This window comes from Acanthaster planci, linkage group LG01, assembly GCF_054643075.1.
Source record: "Acanthaster planci isolate LZ-2023a linkage group LG01, COTS_SCS, whole genome shotgun sequence".
NCBI classification, from domain to species: Eukaryota; Metazoa; Echinodermata; class Asteroidea; order Valvatida; family Acanthasteridae; genus Acanthaster; species Acanthaster planci.
In genome coordinates this window covers 33,871,890-33,898,775 of record NC_141777.1, presented here as the reverse complement: position 1 = coordinate 33,898,775, position 26,886 = coordinate 33,871,890, and the positions used below count along the sequence as shown (strand labels likewise).

The following is a 26,886-nucleotide window of genomic DNA, read 5'->3' as shown; positions in this document are numbered from 1 at the left end:
AGTGTGACAGTTTGAGAAGACAATTGCGAGCTTATTTGAGCGGCTTGCAAGTGCCATACCGGTACACATGTACATGTTAACCTGCTAACCTTTGAGAGCCTAAGACTTGTCCTCAATCATCCAAAATGCACAGCACAGTCTTTCAAGGGGCTGCAACTCCCTTGTGAAGAAATAAGTCCTGGAAGATCCTGTAAAAACCTGCAGGTGGATTATGAAGGATCTTGGCAGCTTTAACCATTTGTTATTATGGTTGTTGTCTATGCATTGTATTGTGCTGTAGGGCCACGAATTGTGGGCTCCCACATTTGATTCCTAATGGGCTTCTGATTCCAGTACATGTACATTGTATATCCCTTGAAAATTCTTTTACTGGCTTAATTAATTTTTTGGTTTTTTGCCCTGCCCAACGTGAATTTCAAAACTGCATGCTCATCTGATTCGAACCAGCCAGCCGACACCAGCAAGCTCGGTGGTCCAGTGGTTAAGACGTCTGCACTAGAAAGCAGGAAGTCTTGGGTTTTAGTCCCACCCGAGTACCCTTTCAAGTGTTTTTTTTCCTCAAGCCTTCAGAGGCATACACTGAGCATGCACTGTTGAAATACACATCGGAAAGGGCAAAAATCCAAAATTAATTTGCATCTCCCCGGCGCAAATCCATCCTTGAAATAATTTTACTGGCTTGCTGGTTGACATCGGTATCCACACATGCTTCATTGGTTACTGTTCTTTGTTGTTGGTTGATATTCAGTGAGTGAGATTGACGTAGGTTTAACTGGATAAATATTTAATTGATCACAGCTTCCAGTGTCGTGAAAAGGAGAGGAAGTTGTATCAGTTTTTTGTTAAAGTATTGAAAAGGTGCAGCAATTAGGAGCTGTGCATGATTGCAATGTGATGGAGTTGCATCAGGCTGACTTTTTTCCCTGCAATACAGATTATGCAGAACACACTCCAATTGATTTGCTGCTACAAGAAATGGTTACATTGCATCATCAAATGCATCTAATTTGACACATGGATACAAATGTAAAACCCAGCTTTCTTCTGTTAAGATTACCAGTCCGTGCTCACTTATTTCCTCAGTTGTGTATTGGTTTTGTTACTTCCAGATCCCAGTAAAATGTGCCACAGCAGGAAATAGTAAAGTCTCCAATGGCAGCATGGTCACCAATCACGATTCACCCTCCCCAAGGAAGGACACCAGAGCTCCCCATGGCTCATCTGGACTTCACAGCCCGACCAACAATCGGAGGACTTCTCAGTCGAATTATGACACGCTCCACGTCGATGTGGAACTTGCCAACCGCCGCTTTGGGACAGTGTCCCCTGGCCGACGTTGTTTATCCGATTCGAAGCTCAGTGTCCGCAAGAGGCAGAAGAACATTCCAGCCTCTTCGGCTCACAAAAGGAAACTAGAGTTCCCACCATCAGTGTCGCCCCCGTCAAAACGGAGGCGATCAGAGGGAGCGAGCAGTTCCAGCTTGCCAGGGTCACCTTTGCTGCAAAGAGATGCCTCCGGAAAGCATGTGGATCACAACCAGAACTTCAAGGAAGTCAGGGAAAGTAGCAGTGGTAGAACTATATGTAATTCTGTGAGTGGAGGGGTGGAGTATAAATCCGAGCACAGCATCGGCTACAGGAGGGCCTCTGCGCAGATTGCAACATTCTCGGAGGCAATGCTGGCAAGCCCACGGAAGCATGTGACGACACTGCAGCCAAAGAATACAACAGTGACGTTGATGAGCCACAAACTGGAGATTCCGGATGGTTGTGGAAACAATCACCTGTCAGAGACCAAGAAGAAGATCCCAGCTCTTGAGAATTTATCCGAATTACCGTGTAACAAGAAAGGTACAGAGAAGACAACCACACCTAGTACACCCGACAGTTTGTCAGATGACATTAGTGACAAATTCCTCAAAGTCGATAACGACATACTATTCAAGAAGGAGTCTGCAATAGACATTGTTGTGACAGACTGTGACGGAGTGCCACAAAGTACCGAGGCTCAGTGTAAGGAAGGTCTGAGGAATAGTGCTCTTTCAGAGACTCCAAATTTTCCTGGTGAAAAGGAGAGCCCCTCAGATACACACTTCAAGTTCGTGCCGTCAGATAGCTATGAAGATGAGTCCTCAGTGTTCACCGAGGATTCCAACACGACAGATGACAGTGCCCCAAAGGATGTAGCAAGTACTAAATCAAAGAAGCAGTATACAAAAAAGAAGTGGCAAGACGTGCAGCCAAGGGCACCTCGGAAACGCCGCATCGCCAGCCTGACTGCTGAGACCAAAGTGCACCTGCTCTATGAGAAGGACGAGGTGGAAGGACCTAAGAAGCATGCTGGCACCAAGAGTGCCAGGAAGAACTCTGATGCCGTTAGCCCAGGGATGGGTGTTCCAGTGACTCTGGCTGCGACAACTCCAAACCAGGGTACAAGAACGACACCCTTCACGTCATGCAAACACCAAGTTGTCGCACAGTCAGGTGCCTCCATGCCCTGCACTGACTGTGTGCAGCTTTATTACTCTCTCTCCCTGAAGCAAACCCAGGAGCAAGACGGACCAATAAATCTGGACCTCAAGGACCAGAACTGCAGTTCTTGCTCATGTAGTAAGGGTCGTTGTTCGTCATGTGTAGCCCCATCCAGAACAACGGACCCTCGGGGTCGTTGCAAAACCATGAACGAAAATAACCACCAGGCCCTGGTGGTACACAGCCCAATGTCGGCCCCGGTTGTCAGCTCCTCCAAGAGACCTACGTTGGTTCCAACCAACATGAGGAGAGCCACAGTGGACGCAGCTGAGTGCCAGAAGTTGACGTCGTTTCTGAAGAGCCCCCTGATGCTCAGAATGTCCAGACATTCCACGGACGTAGAGAGTGCCCCAAACGGCATGCCAGGATTAGTCGATGAAACATTGGAGCAACTTTCCCTTTTACAAACAGGTAAACAGTTGATAGAAAATGACATATACGTTACTCATCTTGTGCTATTTCTGGATCGTAATAGACCCTATTCATGTTGAGGCCATTTTTTATCTTATTTCCCAACTCTGTTTTATACATGTATATATTGCAAGCTGTCGATTAGGATGGCACCGGACTGTTTTCAATTTCGGTGTGTTCCAAGCCTCCCTTTCAATAATTTTCAAAATCTGGCGAGGTGCAATTCTTTGTGTTCAATCATTAATTTGAAATTATTCGTCAGAGTACACAGGTGCAAGTTTGTCTTAAAATTTTATATTATTGCTTTCATTCGTACTCTCAACAATCAAAAATGAAGGGTTACATGTAACCTCGCTTTCAAGTTAAATATGGCTGGCCCCGTGAATAAGGTCTATTGCTTCACAGCTGCAGTTCATGCATTGTTATTAACCCCTATTCCGTGTTTGCTAGGGCATGGCCTTAGTCCTATCTGTAGCACATGTTGGGATGATTTCATGTCTAATTGAATCCTAAATTTATGCAATGCTGAGCATTTACTGTAAGCAACACAAACTCTAACCCAAGACCTTGACACATTGCATCCTTTTCAACCAGACACACTTTTTTGGCATTCATCCTCATTCCTCAGAAATTTTCCTAAATTGCTGGGAGGATTTTGGAGGATTGAAGGTGGGTCAGGTTAAACTGCAAGTTCAGACAAATGCTTCACTGTGTTTTGTTGTGCTTAGCCTGTACTCAACTGCTTTTAAGGGGCAAAATTGCGATAGTGGTAAATGTTCAACCAGCAGTACGGTAGACCTGTGCTTGCTGAATCCAGTCCAGCATAATTTGTAAAAACCCAACACCTTCCTTTTCAATGTCTTGGTGAATTCAGGAAGTCGTGCACTTTTCCTCATACATGTACAGTACATGTACATGTAGGGCTTGGTTGACATGCGTGCAATGAGCCAAGTCCATGTGGCTGCACAGTTTGGGGAGGATTCAGGAAGTGTTCTGGTAGAAGTACCCAGGAAGTATACTGTGTGTACGTGTAGGCACTAGACAGGATTGGGCCTTCTGAACATACATGTAGGTGTACTAGTTGCGTCAGAACCAGGTCCCAAAATACACACCCGGCCACTCACGTCTGGAAATGATTCCAAACTATGCGACTGGGTACCCCTCACAAGCATTGAAAGCCACCACTGCCAGTCACATCTCAATGAAAAGGAAAGTTTTTGTGAAGGTACATGTATATGTTCTGATATTTTTATGAAAGCACACGGTACATGTATACATATACATGTACATGTATGTGGGGCCGGTGCTGGCCAGTGCTAGCCAGCCTTTCAAATCACGGGTTGGCAAATGGGATGAATATGAGGCTTGCTGGCAGGCACAAAAAAATTGTGAAACAAACTGTGGAACAAAAGTACTGGAAAGATGGACTTGCATGTACGATTCATTTTCACACAGCATTTCACAGTTTAGCTACAGTATGATTGTAATTTTGTAAGTTTTTCAAGAGAACATTGAAATACTTGAACTCAGCGTGGTCTTTAAACCCGTACTTGCCTCCCTTTTAATTTCAAACATCAACATGTACCTGTACATAGGTACCGGTACGTTTGTAGAGTTGCCCCGCATTCTTTTGCTCCTCATTGAGCTCATCCATCCTGCGCACAAACAGCTGGCCGTTAAACTTTTTCTAGCACAACTCTAGCACATGTACATGTACATACATGTACATCTGTGGTCATTGTTAATGGTAATGCATACTTTCTCATTCATCACTGACAGAGACAAACAGATGGTTAGTAATTTTTCACAACTGCTTTGTACCAGAAGGTTGTTTAAAAGAGTGTTTTGGAAAAGACAGAATTGGATGCCATTTATGGTCTTACACTTTACAGCATGGGACCTGTAAGGTACCGGTACCTACATGTACCGGGGGAGCCCCTGTAGATGATCTGAAAGAATGACAACAATATTAATCATGCCTGATTTTTAGGAATACCGAGAGCCTAAAATCGTGAGTGAACCGAATTTAAAAGTGTACATGTAGTTGAATTCAAAACAGTTGCTTTTTGCCCACACATGTACATGTATTTATCTCTTCTGCTTTTCAATATTTGCGTTGTTTTGGTACTAAGATAAAAATTTGTGATACATGTGGGATGTTAAATGCAGTCTGAATTTTCCCCCAGTTGCCAGAGAGATTTACTGTCACTTGCCCATCTTGTGATTTACACGTACATGTAGAATCCCCTGTGCTATACATGATGTATCTTTATTTGCATTCAGTGGCTTGCTTTCCTATCTGGCTGAATTTCCTAAGGTTTCACTGGACTGAATTCCATTATTCCCCGATGGTGATGATGCTGTTTGTACTGGTATGTGTGTGGGGAGGGGAGGGAAGGGGTAGTGGCTGTAACCAGATTAGTCTGTCAGGATTGAATCCCATGTGAAGCTTCTGAAGCCATGCTTATTACACAGAATTTGGAAAGGATTGTGTCTAGGCCTGAGCAGTACTGACTGCATTCACCATAGTCAGTAGCATGGTACTGGTACAAGCGTGCATGACCACACGTGCACATATGCACGTCAGTCAGAAACCGTCCACACATTGTCAGTGCACATCACGAGCACTTTTAAGTCAACAAATGTGGAACCTATACATTGTAATTGTGTACCCATGCATTATGGGCAAAACAGTTACTGGGATTGGGAAAACGGGAGCTTTAACTGTCAGGAAATTTAGCATGTTATTCAAGAAAAACAGGCTTTGCCATAGAGCTTGCAAAGGAGTAGCCAAGTTACCATATCCTGTCCAGTTTGGACCAATTCCAGTTTGTCTTTAGCCTATCCATTACATGTACCATTGTTTATTTTGTCAGCTGATAATGTATTCAGGTACATGTATACCAAATGCATGTTGGTAGCTTTTATTTTTACCCATTAACCCTAACCCTCCTCAATCCTCCAACAGGTGAAGGATTGAGGAGGGTTAGGGTTAATATGGACCCCTCCAGCAGCTTCAGTCACCACACACATTTTTTGTTGCACCAGTGAACAGTTGTTATATTTATACAAATCTAATTTTCTAAGGACAGAAGATTGTTGGAAAAAGTATATACCGGTAAATTTCTTTTCTGTCAAAAATGGCAGGATTCCAGGCAGAAAGATTTCACAGATACCGTACATGTAGTTTGTCAGTGTTATTTATATGTACAGTAAGATTCGACCAATGATGCTTTACCTTTAAAAACTCTTGCCCACAAAGCACAGGCCCTTTACACAGAGGGCAAACATGTACCGTAACTCACAAATGATGGACCATCAAAAAGAGCAAAAACCTTGCATTTGCTTTCTCCGTGGCCCTTTTTAAAGTGAAAACATGGAGGGCCGACACCTTTGTACACATACCGGTATGTGCCAGTATCAATGCACCTCTACAACCAGCTACGTATAGTATCCCTACAGTAGGAGTGGTTTTGTTGGCCAGATCATCTGGATTGAGTTGTAGAGACTTTAGCCTTTTTGGTGCCCATCATATGGGGTCAGTTCGTAAGTCCGACGCCTCATACATGTAGGTCCGATGCCTCAATAAGTCCGAAAAATGCCTTAAAAAAAGTCTGTACATACATGTATGTACATGTAAGTCTGACGCCTCAAATGTCTGATGATTGTTTATTTGTTTATTTTGGCCTATACTGGTAGATCCTACGAATCATTAGTCAGATGCCTCGTAAGTCTGAAATTTTCGACTTTTGAGGCATCGGACTTATGAGGCGTCAGACTTACGATACGGACCTCATACATGTACATTGTACAATGCAGAGTGCATGTTAGTTCTCCACGACTACTGAACACGTGCACCAGTACGTAAAATTTCGTACCATTAACATGAGCATGTACATGTACATGGAGGTAGATAAAATTGGGTGTACATGTACATATACACGGACTGGCTTGAATTGATTTGTTCATGAGCAGAGTGGCATTTCCCCATTGTATTTTTGATACACGCTAAGTGAGGACAAAGTGGGAATCAATGTCTATTGTAGCACTGTTTTCCCATCTATGCGCACTTCAGTCGTACTCAAACTTACTGTACACAACATGCAGGGCCCACACATGGACATGTGCACCACTCGTTTTTTGATTCGGTAGCAGAGGGCCAGCTGTCCATGAAAAGTACAGTGTGCAGTTGTTTGTGTGTGCACTGTGAATGCAAATGAATTAAGCACGTGGTGCTGGTCTATATTTAGGAACAGTGTTGCTTCATCAATGTAGTTTGACATTCGGGGTTCAGTAGGACCACCTGCACCTCAGTGATGATTGTTCGAGACCCTGTGATGCATTGTACCGTACAGTGTACCCCTACATGCACATCACTAGTCAGCCATATTAAATTGAAAGTGAGGTGAACCTAAGAATAAGATTGAGAGCAATGGAAAAAAAGATCCTTCCTGTTAATTTTATTTACATGTACTGGTACTGGTAGGAAGATGAATAATTTGAAATCTTTAATGTTTTAAGCAACATTGACAAAAACAACTAAAAGTGAGGCATGGAAACTTAAATAGTCTGGCAGCACAGCCCATTCCATTGAACAGCTTTCAGTGCATTCGGGGAGCATGATCAAAAATGGCTGCCTTTATGAATAAGGTCCGTTGGTGACACAAGTTATGAGAATTTCCGAAGCGAGGTTTTGTAAATGGACACTCCAATGCATGCACGCTGTATGTACGTGCCGGTATCTGTGGGGTCTATTACTTCTAGCGTACCGTTACATGTACATGCATGTACTGTACGGTACATCCTTCGCTGATGACACATTTGTGGCCTGTGATGTACAATGTGACCCCTTTCAATATGTAGTCATGCATGATTGTATAAGTTAATTGAGAAGCAGGTACCATAAGGTTCACCAATTCATCACTCATTTCCAGTGTTGGAGTCGAGTCCACAACCTTTGAGTCCAAGTTCAAGTCCGGGGTCTCCAAGGCCAAGACAGAGTCACTGCCATTCAAGGCCAAGGCCACAGTCTCCGAGGCCAAGGCACACATACACGCATAACTACTTTGGGCACTGTTGGCTGGCACACAAGATTCATCTAGATCCACAAAAAACTGTTTTATATGACATGACAACATCCCATTTATTTTGTTTAAGAAAAATAACCAAGTGCTGTGTTTCATTGATTAGTTACATGTACATAGACATGTACATGTACTTCCAGTTTAACATTGTCAACAACATGTACCTCTTGTTTAGCAGGTGTTGCAAAGCTCCATTTTTACATTTCTTTCGACAAAGTAAAAGTACGGTGTCCTCCACCAACCCAAAAAAAAATTGAAAAGAAATTGAAAGATAAGTGACCAGACAAGAATTTCATTTGTGTTTCAGAAATCTCAGGGATGTTGGCGTGCATGCTATTGGGCCCTGAACAGTGCTGATTTTACACAGTTTTCAATGGGGCTTGAATTAGTGGATTGTACCCTGAAAAGTTCAACCGTCGAGTTTCTCAGTGATGTTACACAAACTCTAGTTGGAAATCAGCACCATGAACAGGTACCGTACATGTACACACAGGTCACACCAAGAAATGGATAAAACGTGCTGCATTAGCTTGTTCATGCATTATGTACACGTACATGTAGGGTGGTACCGTTATGTTCACGTGGGAATTCAACTGTGAGTGCTTTTACATGTAATACTGATAATAGAATCGGGATGTCAGACATGATTTAATTTTCACTCATGAGTGGCTTGTTCGGGACTTTGGCATTGGCAACAAGCTGACGGTTGGGGAAGAAATGTTGCAAGAATCCTTTCAATTTTGCTTTCCTGAGATCTTGAAATCTAGATCAGGTGCAGTGAGTGCTTAAGGAATTATACACAGAGACTTCTGAAACGGTGATAAATATTCACAGAATGTCTAGTTCTGAGAAGAATGTCCATGTGCATGTAGGCATACATGTAGCTTGGATGTGCATGGCTATTTTTCGTGTACACTCATATGAAATGTACATGTATGCAAATTGCAATACATGTATAGTACCTGTACTTCTCGTGTTGTAAACATGTGTACTGTAGGCCTGCATGTACATGTTATATTTATGGACCTGCATGTGCGTTCATGTACATGTCTACTTGAAGAAATGATGGAACGTCCTGCTGCGTGTTCATGTGAATACGTACGGCACATGTGCACATTAAGTTGCACATGTATGAAATGCGGGAATGTAATACGCAAAGAGGTCTGGAAATGTTTATGATTAAATGTATACAAAAATAAACAATGTACTTGTAATTTGAAAAATTGATCCCCAGATGGGATTCAAACACTACACATAGTGATGTTAGTTACTTAATACCTTTACCATAGAGCTAAGGTGATACAACGCATCACTGGTGAGTGATGATGTATATGCACATTTTGCAGGTTAAATCATTCTGTGTTTGACAGCCTGTTGTCTTCACATTACAGCAGATTATAATTTGCATAAAAAAAAAACGGTTAGGAACATACCGTATTCATGGGAGACTTAAACGTTCAGGCTGTTTCTGCAGTGGCATACAGTTTCCTTTGTCAGGAAGTCCAGGACCCAAATTGATGGTCCTCACAACATCTTATTATCTGTGTTTTGTCATTTGGACCGGTAGTCTTCTCAACTACGGTGCCAAGGTATGCTTATAGTACATGTACATGGTAGATCAGCATTTTTGCTGTACACTGTAGTAGCTAGATGGTATGTTTGTGGGTCTTAACTTCTGTCATCAGCACTATCCTCCAAGAAAAAAAAAGTCACAAGAAAACCAAGGTTTATGACAGGGGTAGTTTCATATTGATTACCTTGTGTATTCAAGACTGTAGTGGTTAAGCCTGGAATATTTCCCCCTTAATAATTTCAAACTGGAGTAAATATGCATGCACGTGTGCCGTAATCCACATAATGTACATATAATGTGAGTGGGCATGGAGACTGAAAAATCTTTACCTTGAGGCACATTTGCCGTTCATCAGCCATGGCATGAATACACATAATTATTGACTGGCAATGCGTCAGTGATTAGGCTACATGTAGTCTTTATTTAGCCGTACATTCATTACTACCCAGGAGGCTCTGGGGGACAATTTTATCAAGCCACTAAGCACACAAATGTACTGAGGCGCTAGGCTGAGCAACGTCTTGATTTGGTTAGATAAAAACGGGCTACCAATGGCCGGTTGCTGGACCTCAAATGAATTTTGCCAAGTGTGTGTGTAATGCTATGGAGGCAAAGGTGGTGCACATGTAAATCAATCCTCATTGTGCAGCATAATCTCAACATTTTTTAGCCTGGTGCTTCCACTCCCAGTGGTAAAGGATGAAAGGATCATTGCAATGTCGAACAGTCACATCCAATTCAAATTTGAATTCAAATTACCGGCCAGGCCATGGGGGAGGGGGGTTAATGACACACAAATGCGTGCAGCGTCTGCTCTGTGCAGGAGCAAGAGATGGCATTACATGTCTTGAGCAAGAAAGATGCCCTGTGGTTGGAGCTGGCTACTTGCATGCCCACCCTGGTTTATGTGTGTTTGGCATGAGATGCACTTAGTCAGTGAACAATTTCTGTCAAAATGTACTGTACAGTCGTTGCGTTTGTGCCGTGCGCCAAGTTGTCATTTCTCCCACCAGCCATTTTTCTTCTTTGAGGGGGTACTTCAAGTGCTTCAGTTTGAGTGGCATGTTACTTGAGACGAGTAGGTTTGATGCCGTTTTGATGGCATGTGTTGGACTTGTGAGGACGTGAAATGGACTTTGGAGAACTTGGTTTCAGCTACAAGACTGGATGATTGCATGTCTGCTCCGACTGTGGTCTGACCCTGACCGACTGGGTCTTGTTTTACTGCAACAGTCACATTATAAGCTTTTGTCTCCTAATTATGCATTTGATCAGTTTAAAACCCGTGGATAATTCTAGAGGCTACTTCTTACATGTACATGTACACACCATACAGCATGATATGTGACCATCGTTAAAGTCTTCTCAAATTTCAGTTTCAGTCACAGACATGGAAACTGACATATGCAAGTGTCCCTCGCAATGAAATTGCAAATCAACAACATTCAAATGTTACTGCCTGCTTTTAGATCCTGTGCAAGCTTGGAGTCATTGCCGTTTAATATGAAGTTGAAAGCTGATAACAAAATCAGTAGTTTCAGGCTTGATTACATGCAGATTAGCAATCTTAATGTATACACAGGATCTTAACAATATCCTCTGAGGGCAATACAGTTTGATTCATTCCGACAGTTTCAATTTGTTTTTAATTCACAGGTGGACAGAGACTGATTTTCTACGCATCTACAGTGCATTTTTAATGAAAAGTCACAGTGGTTTAAGACCCAGACATTTAAAAAAAAATTTTCCCCTTTGATATTAAGCTTTTAATCAGTTCACTAGTATCTAATGAGATAATGTTCACTAAAAATTATTTTGATTTTTAATAATTTTACTGTATCTTCCACAAAAGTACGCACCTCAGTTTTTTTGAAGAAAGGTAGACTTATCATAGTTGAAAACAATGTCAACAATAACCCTGCTTTTCAAAACCAAATTATATCTTCAGATAGAAACCTTTGCATCATTTTGTACCTTGTTAGACACTCTTTCAGCTGATATAAAATTGCTTTCGAAAAAAATGAATGGAGTGCAGAAATTCGCACTTACCTTTTACAGTAAACTATGAAAAGTACCAAACAAGAAAAATATACATCTACGTTTGTTTGTTGATGCATTTTTACATTTGGCCATAAACGGCCTGGGCAAAATTGTCCAGTTTATTCATAATTTGGTTGACTGATTAATTGGCTACAAATATAATCAAGCAGAAAAGTCGCGCAATACATCATTGTACCCAAAAAATCAGTTTAAAAGCCGTCGCCACACAGGATTTGACGTTGTTTCGAGCACAATGAACAGCGCCCTCTATTGTTCAGACATGGCGAGAATTTTGAATGTGGTTGCTGCCGATGATGTCGGGCCTAGCGCGATGTGTCATCGCATTTGCTCGAATACCATCGACTTTGTTGTAATTTTGTGGACTTTGTGTGCGAAGGTCAGTCGTAATTTGGGGGTAAACACAGCTTAGGTGGAATTTAAACTGAAAAGTAGTTGAAAGAAATGTGGCTTTTTGTCAGGGGTAATGTCGATTGTCGATCCCGACGAACGCTGGAGGGTGACTAGATATTTTTTGCACCAGTTATGTAAACAAGCCAAACGATGACATTTCTACCTGCTCGTGGCGTATCTCAGACTCGGTGTTGTGTCATGGCCTGGAGTAGCTGATAAGAGTGTTTTTCAAAGCGCCTAGTGATTGGCCAAATATGACATCTGATTTGGAACTCAGCTCCTCAATTTTGAAATAGTTCAACACATTTTGTGTGGTTTTATTTCTATGGAAATGTTGATTAAAAATTTTTGACAAAGAATTCTGAGAAATATGTGATACTGAAAAATAAAATTATGGTTTTTTTGCAGAAAAAAAAATCATGACAGAACACAAAGGCATTACAGGTACCTCCATGGACAGAAACAAGATGTATTTCAACTTGAACTGGAAGATAACTGAAAGAAAATTGAAAGGAAAATCATGGATTGAACAAAAGAGGCCAATTTCATTGAGATTGCCAGCAAAATATATACATAATTCCATACCCTGACCTCTCAGGTTCAGAACGCATTGAGGGAACAGTCTCCCAATGAATATTACTTCTTTAGGAAGAATTGAAAAACATGATTGAATGGGAAATAGAGTCACTGGGAAAAGGCAACTTGTTCAGTTTTCAGATTACTTCATACGTCCAATGATTAAAATGCTTAAAGAAAGAGGGACCCAGACCAGGTGAGGAACTTGCTTTATTGAAGTGATACCTCTCAAATAAAGAAAAACATCATTTTATTTTTAAAATGCAATAAATTCAAAGAACATTAAATGAAAGTGAAATGAAGTCACATGATTTCTTTTCATCATTTCCCCATTCCTTTCCAGTTTTGTTGCAATGAAATACAAATGCACAAATGATGTCACTTCCAAACCGAGGTGATCATCTCTTAAAAACGATCACAGATATTTTCCCAAACTGCGGTAGCCACGGGGTGCGTGCATGCTCTTTCCAGAATTTTAAATAACTGTCAATAGAGTGCGCTGTCATCCACGAGATCAGTAATAATGCGCTTGTGCCATTGCATATATTGCAAAAATGTCTTTCTGTAGCCAAATTGAAAACCCATGAGGACTCTAAATAAGTTCCAGAGCCTTTATAAATTGTTTTAATTGATGTGAGTGAAAATAAACTGACAGTATTCACTGATGTCTAGGTCAAGTGCATGTAGGGTTTTAATCCACTGTGCTGGTGAAATAATTGGAGTCTTTCATCTAATCTTTTGGCCTTTTCAGATGGGATGATTCCACCTTTGCTAGCCCCACCTAATCTGCAAGCCCAGATCCTGCCCACCAACCACCTGCAACCCAAATCACGCATTCCTAAGAAGATCTTAAACCAGAGCAACCTGAAGCTGGGCAAGGGGGGTCGACGGAAGACCACCAACGGCTGGAGGGGCGTCGGAGAGCCCATACTCAAACCTGTGGTTCTGAGGGTGAGTCCATCTTCATGACCTCTAACTACTAAGACGTTTTTACTCACATACAATTTCACAGTCCTGTAAAATCCTTTGACTGCCTCCCTGTGAAAATTTGGCACAACTACGCTTGGACGGTATTTGGGTATTACTAAATAGTGTGTGGTTTTTTTCGCTACTGAAAAGTACCAACTGTTGATCCATAAATACCAAAATACACGTACCAGCAAGCTGTGTATGGAATTCTAATACTGTAGTATTATTGCTAATTCATTCAAATATATGCAGAACCCTTTTGAAAAAAAGGACAACCATCAATTTTCCACATATTTCATTCCATTTTGTGTGGTTGGAGTCATCCATTGTCATGTCTGCATCGTCACTTACTCAGGGAGATGAGACATTGTCCAGCTCAACTTCAAATGAAACAGAAACAGCTGCCAACCTACCAGCCAAGTTTAGAAGTCTTGCCACGTTCACAACTACCTTTGTTTTGCATTCCCAGTGAATGTTGGCTTATTGTCTTTGGTTTTTGTTGTCATACGCAATTCCACACTTTGCTTCACGATATTAGTAAATTTCACAGTATTTTCAAGATGTATTTTTTTTGCGTTGGGGAGATGTTAATTTTATATAACAGGTTTTGCCCTTACCCAACGTATATTAATAAGCACTGTATGCTCAGTGCTTGTCCGAGAGCTTGCGAAAAAACCTCACAAGCTTACTCGGGTGGGACTCGAACCCACGACCTCCTGCTTACTAGTGCAGATGTCTTAACCACTCGACCACCGAGCTTGCCGGGGTCGGCTGGCCGGTCCGAGTCAAATGAAGCAGCGGGTACCGCGAACTATTTTCAAGATGTATTTTTGCGTTGGGGAGATGTTAATTTTATATAACAGGTTTTGCCCTTACCCAACGTATATTAATAAGCACTGTATGCTCAGAGTCCCACCCGAGTAAGCTTGTGAGGTTTTTTCGCAAGCTCTCGGACAAGCACTGAGCATACAGTGCTTATTAATATACGTTGGGTAAGGGCAAAACCTGTTATATAAAATTTCACAGTATTGTTTCACAAATACCCCAAAATACGTGTACCAGTAAAGAGTACAATATCGTCCAAGCCCAGGTACAACCTCAATTTTCCAAAATCTTCCTTCACTTCTTGCATGTGTTCCATGGAAGGATGGCCAATGCCTCGGTCAGTCCTGCATGATCCTCCGGCAATTCCTTTCAATATGACTTTGTTCACAATCTGGACCTGTATCTGTGCATGGCTGAGCATTAGACCTTGACACACTACATCCTTCAAACTCAGCTGCACCTCTTATTTCCCATACAACCTCAATCCTTCAAAATCTTTCATTTATGTAGGGGGGGAGGATTTGGAAAGTAGGAAGTCCAGCACTGTTACAGGGTTAGGCATAGAGTAGGAGGTGTGCTCCACCTAACGCGTTGATGTGTACAATTATAAATGAGAGCATTTGACATTTTGAGGAACAACCACAAACTGAGGTGACATTTAATGTTGTTGACACTGCTGTTTGCTGCCCACACTGCAGGCAGTAGCACATATACACCTACATATGGTAGTCTCCTTGAGACAGGTGCATTTCCCTGTGAGCAGAATGACGGGGAAAGGGGATTTAAACACTTGGGTACATGGGGTACTCATCCTACATGTTCATGCTATCTGTCTATAAGTTATGCAGTTACAGGCTTGCTTTGACAGTTACATTATATTTTGGGGGCTTTCCAGTTTCGCACCTCTTCCTCTACAGCTTGGCAAAAGAAAAAGTATCGCTGTAGTTTTTCCTTCTTTGACATGTCATCCACTATGAAGCCTTGAAGAATTCCCCAAAGAGCATTGTAATTTTGTTGACAGTGTGTTTCTTTAAAATAATTTATCTGTGCACTGTAGAATGATGCAGTGCGCGAGTATCGCCACTGTTACAATGCAATCCGACGCAAGGATGATGAGATCCGCACGCAAGACTGTGTCCTACTGCGGGCAGCGGCCAATCGCAGGAAGGAGCCGGCCTACGTGGCTAAGGTGGCCTCTCTCTGGGAAGAGCCCGACTCAGGTATAGACTCCAGCAAAGTTACCATTTGACTAGGGGTCATGGCGCAAGTTGGGTCCACAACTGTTGCTTGCCTGTGTGCTCACATTAAACTTATCCATAAACTTCATGGTGCTGACTCCCTGCTGCATTTTGTTGCAATGCAAGGGAGTATGATCCGGGCTAGTCCAACCCCAGCCTACTGGATTAGATTACCTGGCACATTTAAGTCCAGTTGTGGTTAACAAAACACTCTACAGAAAAATAGATTTCATTTCCACGACTTTCTCCTTCCATACGCAGAACCTCATTCCAGCTTAACTGTGTACTGCTATCACCCCCATTTTTAGGAAACATTTGTATGAATGAGGATAGGTGTTTTTGTAGAGGTTTCCCTGTAGAACAATGCTGATTGCATAAGCATTTCACAGAAACTGTGTTTGCTTTGCACCAGATAAGAAAGATTGCTGAGACTGCTAGAATATAAAAGACCTCGGGTTAACGTCATGTTGATGAGAGTTTCCTGTGTATGTGTAAATTGCTTGGCTTAATGCCAGCTTTATGCTGACCTCAATCTCCCACAAGGATACTGTCAAGCATGACCTGTGTTGGACAAATACAATCACAACAGCTGATATATTGGATTATCCAGTGTGTCCTTTTAAACCTTGAATTATTTATTATATTGAAAATAATTTAATATGTTGAAAATAACAAAAAGGAAAGCTTACCTGCAAGTTGTACACAGGTACCTTTCATTCATAATAAATAGTTTCCAGTCCAGAGTTATCAAGCAAATGAGGAAAAACGAATCCGGCATCCACATCTCTATCATAAATTATGTGTGGGGTTGGCTCATTAGCATGGAGAAAAGGCCCTCAGTATTAGGCTTGAGCGGTACTCCCGGTTCTGAGTGGAACCACGGTTCCAAAAGAAAATCAGAATCGGCAGCTCTGCTTTTGTGAAGAACCAGGTACCCACCATTGGCGGTTCTACATTCAAAGAGCCGACTCCAAACATCAAACCCGAGTCCCAGCGCCTTTGAGTGACAACTCCAAACATCGAATCCGAGTCACTGCCGCTCCCGCATGGCCGGAAGCCATGAAGCTCGCAGACTGTTTTGCATGTGGCTGTGACTTCAACGTTGGTGAATTTTGCCTGGTACTTGCGTGTGACATGTTGTACTTTCCGCATATACATGTATGACACCAGGCAAAATCGTCACATGGTTAAAAAATAGCCTAGCCGTTGCCCGAACTTATGCACCAGCAAGGGTCTCGGTTCTCAACTTCTCACTTCAGAGCCAGTTCTATGCATGGACCTGGGCAACGGCATAGCTTACAAGATAGTGGACGAATGACCAGTTTATACATGGTCCATGGCCATTTACAAAACGTTGGCACATGTTCAATAAGTACACTTGATCCAGTCCATACATGAAGTTCCACGGCATAGTTGACGATTCCATTTGTATGATGGGTAAAGTTACATGAACTTGCAACGGCGAATTGGTTGTTGTTCTGATTGGAGTATTTTTATACATGGACGTAGAGTGGAAACTAGTGCAGGAGGAAGCAGTGCTGAGTTGTATCATGGTTGTACATACATGTTGTAGATTTATTCCGGCCATGACTAGTCTACAAAGAGGCAAACATAAAATTTAAAAAACCCACTGTGGATAATCGTAAAGCCCACCTAAGACCAAAAGCCAGTCTGTTGTGCCGTTCGGGAGTGGCACCGGTGTGATGAGGCAGCGACATATTTTTATTGTGTTCTATTAACCCTTACGTTTTTCTTTATATCTTTGGGAGCCGGTTCTAACTCGGAATCGCGGTTCTTAGCTGGAGCCGGAACCGGCTCTGAGAATTCTGGAACCGCCCATCACTACTCAATATTCACACGTGGAGGTCTTACAAGTGGAAAGGAACTTGATCAGCATTTGTTTGTCTCTTATGACAAGGAGACAGATGTACATGTACTTACGGTCTTCTCAAATTCTCTTACTGTGAATGCAACTTTAGAATCCCCATGCGGTTTTCCATACAAGGATTTCAGTATCTTGATTTTAGTGTGTGATTTCTGTATGTAGTTTTCCTTCGCTGGAGTCAGTTGTCATCTGATTTTTCTTACCTGCACAATGTTGAACCCAGTAAAATTATACAGTATTAAAAATAGAAAAATATATCTTATTTTGAAACGAGTCAACCAATCAAACCCAACTCCAAGCATGGCAACGTGCTTTGAGCTTCAGCACCGATGCAAAATAAGGTTTGCCATGGGTACACTGAATCCCTTGCCACATTTTCAACAATGAGGCATGTGCATCACATCAGACATAGGTACACATGCAAACTGCAAAGTACAAGGATCTAGATACATGTATGCCAATAGTTCAGAGCATTATTGATAATGTAGCAGGCTGTGAGCTGTTATCCCGGCAACTACGAATCTATCAGCAGTGAGCAGTCTCTGACCTTTATATATTAGGAAAGTATTGCTGAAAATGGACTAAATTGGAATGTAACCTGGAAACCCCACCCAGCAAGCAAGCACCACTCGGGTCCTGATTTACTGCAGAACAAAATATATACGTGTATTTATTTTGTGGTTTTTCATGAAGTTCATGCACAAAGTTCAACAAAGGATCCTGCTTGGATTTTAAGCAGTCTGAAAGTTTTGGGCTTATCCAAACAAAGTTCAGCATTCATCCTGTCCTTCAAAATTTCAAGAATGATTTGGAGGATCTTTCAGGGTTGAGGGAGGTGAATCCCAGTCATGATTTCCAGTGTTGTAGTTGAGTCCATCACAAGTCCAGTAGTCACAAGTCCATTCACAGCATCAGTCGTAAGTGAACAATGAACAAAGACAAAGGAATGCTCTTGTCAATTGATTAGCCTAGTGACTTGGCTCATGACTGGGTGACTTGTGATGGACTCGACTTCAAAAGTGATGATTACTTACCTCGGTATAGTAGTGGTACTTCAGTCTGAAGATTGGAGGATTCAGGAAAAACCCATCAAAAAAAGGCCATCAAGAAGTTGTCAGATATTACAACAGGGGAAGGTAAAATACCACCTACCTATTAACTTCTTTCTTTGGTACCTGCAGGAGACCTAATGATGACGCTTCTGTGGTATTACCAACCAGAGCACACAGAAGCCGGCAGATTACCCCACCACCTGGAGGTAGGCTTTAGTTGAAGGTCCTGTGTGATGGTGCTTCTGTGGGCACTGTGCTGGAGGTGTAGATGACGCTACCTGGAAGAGCTACAGTCGAGCCCATCACAAGTCCCATCGCAAGTCCTTTCACAAGACCAGTCACAAGTAACAGGGTGAACAGTGACAAAAGAGTGTCTTTGTTACAGTTCATTTGAATAGCTGTAGCTTGTGACTTAGCTTAAGACTCGATGATCTGTGATGGACTTGCCAGGACTTATAAAGGATTTTGTGAAGGATTTGACTGTATCCCTTCTGCCAGATTAACCCACAAAACGGAGGAAGAACACACATGCTTTATAGTGGTTTGCAAGTGCAGATGATGTGGAGCAACAGATCTCTACTTGACATGCATTTTATTTGTACTTAGAATCAGCTTTTCCATTTGTCCCTGCCTTTAGACTCCCACTGATCAAGCGACCTTAAGTTAACATCTAACTGTATCCGTAGGCTGTTCATGAGCAAGGTATTTGGACCCCCCCTTCTGTCACTTCACCCTAGAGTATTAATTTTTCAAGCATTAGTATGAGGGTACCATGCATTAAACGGGCATGCAACTTTTCCTCAGATCAGCTGATTTCCTTGTTTTTCACTTCCCACTCATGCCATTGAAAATTGAAAAACACTGTACAAAGTCTTGTAGGGATTGGAACGTCCTCATGTTTTTGTCAAAGTCCAAGTTGCATGCTGGATTAGAGTAAGATCTGTTTGTGTATACTGGATATATCCTGTGCACTTTGAATGGTCTTACAATGAACAGTATCCTCCTTAACTGAAGTAGAAATTAGGGGGGCATAATTTCTTATTCTATCGTCACCTTTCAGGGTGAGTTGTTCGCCTGTCGTCACTGGGATGTCAACAGTGTAGCCTGCATTGAGGACAGGTGTTATGTACTTACACCAGCGGAGTACTCCAGGTGAGAGTATGTATAGAGTATATGCTATCCTCAGGGTACTTTTGAGCATGTTGACTCAAGAACAGTACCATGCATAAATATGGTGGGAGGATGACCCATAGACCTTTACCATGATGCTGCCCTGTCTGTCTTGTTCCCTGTAGACCCATTGGCAATAATAGTACAACTTCACATGTTGATAAAAGGGATCAGACTGTGTTTCCTTCAGCCTCAGTTTGGCTGCCCCATGATAGAGGTCTATGGGTTGGCAGGAGTAAACTCTCGAGCAGACCGGGAGTCTACTCTTGCGTCACTTGGCTCCGTATAAAAGGAGAGAAAGGTAACTGCTGACATTGCGTGATGAGATCCAAGAGCAAGGTGCTTACATGTAGCACCTGCCAAAGAAGCTACTCAGAGGAGAGAACCTTGCTGATGAAAACCCTGAAACCTCCAGCTTCTGTTTGAGCCCGAGCACATTATTACAAAGTGAAATGTAATTTGAATTCTGTTGAACTCTTAGACACATGGCTTATTGCGAGTACGCGATGCACATTCCAAGAACTCGCAATCAACACAAGCCAAATCCCCACCTTGATAAGGCCATCTTCAGAGTCACCAACTGCTGAACGGGAGGGGGGGATTTGAGTGGTGTTTTGTTTTCGCGGTTCTTTTTGAAGCTGTTTTGTTGTCGGTGGTACAAACTACCATCATATCAGTTTTTCTCAGTCGATGAACTGGTTTTGCTCCTCTTTTGTTGTCATGATACAGATACCGAGCCAAGCTGCAGAGACAGAAGGAAGCAATCGTCCCCGGCAGACCTTGTGTGCCTGAAGACCCTGAAAGCTACCCATGGTCGTACCGTCTCCCGCCGGACGACGTTAGCCCAGAGAACGTGTTCTTTTGCCGGCAGGTGTACGACTTCCGACAGAAGAGGGTGCTGAAGAACCCCACATGATGATGTCATCAGCGAGAGTGGCTCTAGAGTAGAAGTAGAACGGGATGGATGCAAACGGTAGAGTTGCGTTCAAATGCCGAAGCACCAGTAGACTGCCGACAGGATCTCTAAACCATCGTGAACAAACACCCGCCAGTGGAAGACAGTTACTTTTGAAAGGTGGAGAAAGCCGTGGGCTGTGCAGGAATCTATGCACATGGTAGAACACCTGTGTAAAAGCCCAACAAATTCCTGTTGCAGAGGGGTATGTCTGCATGGTGTTTTAGTCATTTGCCCGTTTTGAGATATGTTCCTCCCAGGTTGGCACCGTCGAATGGCTCTGGAACATATTCCGCAGTGGTATCCCCATCCTGTTGGAAGTAGGTAGCCTGCCCATTGTGCTGTTTATGGAATTTAAACTGTTTGCTCCTCCCATCTTGTGCTTATTGTTTAGACAATAGTGTTGTGTGCAACGAAATGCTTAACAATAGTTACAGGTGTTTTTTGCGCGTATGACATGCACATCTGGAGCTAAGTTCATAGTGTATGGAGAGGGCTGTTTGTCCTGTGTGGGTAGGGGATAGGCCATGATGCATCAGAATATTAGTCACACAGCTCTCGCATTACTAGTTTGTGTGGCACTCTTAGTGGTTGGTGTGGTTAGGCAGCACTGGCTATCTGCCTTGTGGATGAGTGTATGATTGACAGAATGCTTGGTTTGTTCAGAATTGATGATTTGAGAATGGGAAAAAAATGGTGAAAATCTTATCACATCGAGAATCTTTCACATGAGGGTGGGAGATTTTTTTTTAATGACTCGTACATCAAAAAATTCCTCACAGTGCCTTTTGTGGAGTTGTGTGTAGCTTCAGAAACCTGAGTAATTGTCAAAAAAGATGGGACGACCAACTGTTTACCTTGACTATTGTACCACTTCCTACCTAGAATCAGTCACAGTCAGTAGGTCACTATAGGTGAATGTGTGTACTCCATTACTAAGCGTAGTATGTGTATATATGCCCATATGCTTAAACTCACAGACTCAGGACTGACCAGTGCAAATGTTTTGTAAGTTTTTATTTCTTTTGCTTTCAAAGGCTCGATGTTATTATTACCTTTTACCTGATTCTCGTAGTAAAATGACCGTTGAGGCCATTTACACAGATGAGTAAGAGCATTGATGGAAAGTGATGGTGGACAAAGTTTGCATACAAGTATGCTCACAAGGAGAAAAGTGGCCCAGTTTGCAAAATAATGATGCAACTGACTTTTCATAGTACAGTAGCGCCTAACGGAAAGAGTCAAAGGCAATCCTAGGATGCCCTCAACCATGCTAGTCTGTCGGTGACGTTATACCCAATGGGACCATTTGGCCAAAATAAGCTGAGTATGGTATCTAAGAAACAATTGCTCTGGGGTCCAAACCCATGGGTTTGTGGTCCCATTGCATGGTTTGTTCACTGTAGATATGAACAGGTCTATAGGAAACCACTGTATATTATTTTTACCAAGCGGAATATTCTTTACCGTTTGCTGTGTACATGGGCCCTTGGCTTTAATCTAGAGGTTAATAACTAGCTGGGTGCTACATCTGTGTCTGGGCGTAAAAGAGGTAGGTCTTGTGTGCAACCTTTCACCGATAAATTAATTCCCCTATTTTAAAAAATATATATATCTGAAATAGATACATTTTTCAAACCACAAGGAAATATCCTATTAAGAATTCATTTGAAGTCTTAAGAATCTATGAGTTTTCTAAAACATGGCATTCGCTTGACAAAGTTGTTTCTCGTTGACAGATGGTTTGCATTAAGTTTTGCAATCTCAAAGGCTTTAGGCACCCCCTGATTTGTGTGTGTGTGTGTCCTTGAATTTCCAGTTTGTAGGTACGGGGGAAAGGTTATGGTTTATTTTTGCTTTTTAATTTTCTTGAACAATTAACTCATGTCTAGCGATGTGCCTGAAATAGATGTAAATTGATTGCAAGTAACTGGTGGTACATGTAAGTAGGTCTTCTTTTGTTGTTGAAAGTTTTCCAGATATACATGCGTTCATCATGTGACTTATTTATAAATAATTTGCACATTCAAGTGTTTGCCTGTCTTTGTTGGGAACTCACTTACAAAATATGAAGCCAATAAGATGTTAATTCTTCCTGTGTTCTATGTATTAAAATTTGTGATAGGCAATATGAGATTTTGAATTTTGCCTAGACATTTTCGGTGCACAGGAGCTTTTGAGTGAAACCAAACTTAGATGCCACTATTTGTAAGTTATTGAAAAAAGTGTATAAATTACTTGTAAGATATATAAAAGATATATGAGTATCGGCTTTAAATTTGTACAGTACATGATGTACAGATAAAATGTAAATTGAGTGTGAAGTGAGTTGTAAAGTCAGGGTACATGACAGGATCACTTGGGAAAGTAGAATGATTTTCATGTTGCAGTAGTGTGGTACCATCCCTGTTAGAGTCATGAGATATATTTTGGTATTCTTCTATGCACTTTCCTGCTCTATTTTTTGCACAGAATATGGAAAAAAAGTCTGATTGATGTACATGTAATGATTACAGATAGTTTTTAACTGTCAACCTCCAGGCATGACCTTGTTTGGGCATCCCCCTGTAATGGGGAAATTGTGAATTTCTGAGACTGGCTTTTCCAAAATCCTGCAAATCTTTTTTCGGGGGGGGGTTCGGAGTAATTTTTGCACATTGCTGTAAAAATTGACTGGTGAATTTTCAATCCAAGCAGCAGTTGTTGAATTTTCAATCCAAGCAGCAGTTGTTTCCAGTTTACCCAATGGAATACAGGTGAGACTTAGTGCAAGCCGTGCGGGTTCTACAATTGGCCCAGTTGCTAACGACCTGTTTTGGATGAGCAGAATATTTGTGTGCTGTGATTTTCTTTCAGTTGTTACAGATTGGATCCATGTGTGTGTACACGTTTGAAACCGTGTGTTGAAGTGCTACAGGAAATTGTTGCTAATACTTTCCTGTTAGATAAGCCAAATATTCTTTAGTCACAAGATGTTTACATAGTGGGGGTGTGCGCCTCTCCCTAGAAAAGCCAATTGAACAACAAATGTTCCCAAGTGAAGAACTTCATGCAAATGTGAAGTTCACTTAACTAATGGATTTCTTGAAGACAGGGCAGGCTTCCTTGGTTATTAAATACATTTTATTTATTTCTTAAAAGTTGAAAATAAACCCCAAGCCTGTCATCATTTTAGATGAAGTGGATATTTTGAAAATTGACAGAGCTCACAGAAAGCTGGTATGCAGGTTTTCCTGTTAAAGCCACTTTTGTTCTGTCGTTTTTAATTCTGTGGAAAACTGTAAGACAGATCAGTGTCTTGTGTAGCTTTCAGCCATGCCACCTGCCAAGTTACCAGTGGTTGCAAAAGTTTGTTTTTCTTTCATTCATGCAACTTGGCACAAGTAGCTAAGATAAGGTGTATTTCTGAAAGGATAGATTTTGTTTTGTACCCGCCCTGGCCAATTTAACAACCTTGTGGTGTTTGTTTTCCGACTTTTGCATGTAGAAAGAGAGAGTAGTACTATATGCAGACCCTGCAACAAGATTTATAGGTCAAGTTCCTGTTGATGTATTCAAAATGTAGTCAAGCTCATTTCCAAAAGAGACTGATCAAGGTTTTATAATGCAGCAAGTGTAGTCACATGTGGATGTGTAACCCTCCCCTATCCAGAAACAGTGTTGATGGGGAAATTGATGCCAAATATTAATGTGCGTGACAAATTCATTTGCCGGATTTATCATGTAACATGTTTCGGGTAAAACAGTCAAGGATATTGAAGAATTGCATGTAAAACGTGCTTTCATTTTTTTCTCTAAAAGGTCACAATGGCTCTTTTTTCCCCCTTTTTTTCATGTAGAGGTAGGGTTAGGGTTTTTCTTTTAAGGGCTTCAATTCTCAGCCTTGAGATTTTCAGAATCAGAAATATGCTCCTCACTTCAGTTGGGGTGACTGTGTTTCAAAATATGTGTAACCCAAAATTCAGCCTTAACATTTCACTTCAATGTTGGTGGTATGTCGGCAGTCAGAGAGTGCATAGGAGTCTCTTCAGTGGGATACTTACGTGCAGAGCATCTAATTTTTGAACAGACATTGTGTCTCAAGCATGGGTCAGCTGAAAAACCAGTGTTTCCTACATTCCTTCTGGTGATACATTCTTGTCTAGCCAGACTTTTTCGTCTTCTCAAAATCAGTGACTTAATTTCAGTATACACAGGTCCCAGCTGCAAACTTCAAGAAGTTTAAGTGGTTATTGAAAACTTGAGCTTGGTATACGACTAAACAGTAATTGGCTTTTACCATACTTAATTGAAAGAAGGCCATTTGCATGTTCAAGATTTAAAATGAAGTTATTTGTCTGGGAGTTCCTGCATCCAGCAGCAAGGAATTTGGGGGCATTGTAGGGTTTTGGTTTTGTTATGAGCAGGAACCATCTTGAGGAAACCAACACAGCTTGCTTCCTTTAGACAAAGTTTGAAAGCGTGTTTCCATTTACTTTTTTCAACAAACAAGTTTACGTAATTGAAGAGATTGGAATTTTGCATCCCAAATCATCACCAGCTATCCTCAGATGCATTCCTTTACTCCCAAACCATGGTTTCTATTACACTGGAGCTCCCTAGAATTCTGTGCAAATTGCTCCTTTTGTGCTTCATTGCTAGAGCACGTATTCCTTGAGCATCTTCTCGAAATACTCGTTTGTAATAAATCCGTCAAATTCTTGCATTGCCAAAAGCAATCAGGGATGGTCTTGTCTGCAAAATAATTATAACCTCAGATCACCCCAAAATGATTTAGTGACACAGTTGAAATTACCTGTGACAATCCACTGAGAGTTTGGAGGAGCTACAAGGTCACACCAGGCCATTGTTTACTTAGGTAATTAAAAAGAAGTTGACGAGGAAACCAATTTTAGTGTATAGAGTCAGTCGTTGTAGTGTAAAATGATGAATGTTTTCATAAATTTTCAACCAGATTATCAGCTTTGAATGTGGTTTTTTATCAAATATAGAATTCGTTTTAGAGATTCAAGTGAGAAGTTGGTAAACGAATTTTTTACAAATTGCTCCTCACCCTTTTGTTATTGGTCCGATAGTTCAAAGCAAGATTTGAAAGTAAATTAGGTTTTACGTGTAAATTGTATAACTGTTTCTTGGAGTAAACTTGTATTTTGATTCATAACAAAATGGCATTGTCCTAGGAAACTGCAACATAAATTAATTATGGAAGTTATGAAGTGTTCTAATGAATGTATTAAACATGTAAAGAATATGTACTATTAAAATACTATGCTTCAAATTCTAGTGTTCTGGTTATTTTTGTGTTCTAGGAATCTGGTAAGTATTCGCTGAAAGGAGTCTACTTCCCATGGGCGTAAATCCCGGCATCTGGGGCTGTATAGCCCACCCCATTTTTGAGAGGGGCTATTGAATCTTCCCCCATACACTTTTTGCGATGAGCAAAAAATTAAAGTGGATGGTGAAGAATTTTAAGGATTTCCCAATGATTAAAAGGTTTACAATTATCACTAGAAAGGGAAAACAGTTTTTAAAAGCCAGAAATATGCCATTCTGATCCTGCCTGAATTTGCTACACATTACAGATGTACATCTTTATCATGAATATTGCCCTCTGTATGTGGTGTATATGGTGCAGTCCCCTCCCCCCGCCGTTTTTCAAATGTCCATGCCCAGGCAATGCACACCTCCCTCCCCCCACCCACTTTCCAGCACAGATTTAATTACGCTACTGCTGTTTCCCCCACTGCGACTAGAGAATGAACGGAATGATGTCGGATAATCTCTAACACCCTGTGTATAGGACTGGATGACGCGGTTAATACGGAAGAAGTGCAAATTACCGAGTGATTATTAAATGACTAGACAGAATAACGAGAAAAGCATGACAGTCTTTTGTTCCGCAACGAACGATACATGTCCCAGTTAACTACTGTAATTCAAATCATCAGTACATTGGAGCGTCTACAAAATTATGCTATCATGATAAAATAGTTGGACACAAAATGATCCCGGGTGAAATTTGTCAGGACTTTCCTGATTTCAGGATTTTTCAAACAATGTCCTAGAAAATCCTGAGTAAAACATAAAGGTGTTTCACTGAAAGTTGATATAGAACACAAGAAATTGGTATTTTAAGGGGCATCTTTTAAGCAAACAAAAATTAAT

The 26,886-nt window shown here is 41.4% G+C and overlaps 1 protein-coding gene across 2 annotated transcripts in view; it reads left to right on the top strand.

Annotated features, from left to right (window-relative positions):
- LOC110987143 (uncharacterized) overlaps positions 1 to 25,999 on the top strand; it is a 58,639-nt gene extending 32,640 nt beyond the window's left edge. For both annotated transcript variants that reach the window (XM_022249613.2, XM_087139358.1), the window contains exons 2-7: positions 1,110 to 2,943; positions 13,379 to 13,578; positions 15,479 to 15,641; positions 18,726 to 18,802; positions 19,657 to 19,748; positions 20,496 to 25,999. In XM_022249613.2, the coding sequence (XP_022105305.2) occupies positions 1,110 to 2,943; positions 13,379 to 13,578; positions 15,479 to 15,641; positions 18,726 to 18,802; positions 19,657 to 19,748; positions 20,496 to 20,682 (2,553 nt within the window). In that variant the 3' untranslated portion in view covers positions 20,683 to 25,999. The remainder of the gene's footprint in view (positions 1 to 1,109; positions 2,944 to 13,378; positions 13,579 to 15,478; positions 15,642 to 18,725; positions 18,803 to 19,656; positions 19,749 to 20,495) is intronic.
- Positions 26,000 to 26,886: the final 887 nt, after the last annotated feature.